Source organism: Penaeus monodon, chromosome 28, assembly GCF_015228065.2.
Source record: "Penaeus monodon isolate SGIC_2016 chromosome 28, NSTDA_Pmon_1, whole genome shotgun sequence".
Classification (NCBI taxonomy): Eukaryota; Metazoa; Arthropoda; class Malacostraca; order Decapoda; family Penaeidae; genus Penaeus; species Penaeus monodon.
Window position 1 is genome coordinate 35,176,277 of NC_051413.1, and position 297 is coordinate 35,176,573.

At 44.8% G+C, this 297-nt stretch overlaps 1 protein-coding gene across 1 annotated transcript in view; it reads left to right on the forward strand.

Annotated features, from left to right (window-relative positions):
• LOC119591556 (probable RNA-binding protein 19) overlaps positions 1-297 on the forward strand; it is a gene marked incomplete in the record, with an annotated part of 63,063 nt that overhangs the window by 45,067 nt on the left and 17,699 nt on the right. The window contains 1 exon segment of the mRNA XM_037940311.1: positions 48-245. Within this exon segment, the coding sequence (XP_037796239.1) occupies positions 48-245 (198 nt within the window).

Genomic DNA, 297 nt, shown 5'->3' on the forward strand with positions numbered 1-297 from the left:
TGTCTTTTAACACAAGTACTACTCTCATTTACATTGGCTCTTGACAGATGGTGCCAGAGTGCAAGTGGTGAAATGTGAAGAAGTTGAGGATGACACCAATAAAGAACACACTGATCTGCCATGGTACACGGCCCAGGAGAAGTTAAAGAATGCTGAACCTGTGACAGACACCGGCAGTCTTTTCATCCGCAACCTATGGTACTCTGTCACGGAAGAAGACTTGCGAGAACTGCTTGAAAAATATGGTAAGATGAAAGGACAACCCACATTTGACCGAGACATTGCAGTAGAGTGTGC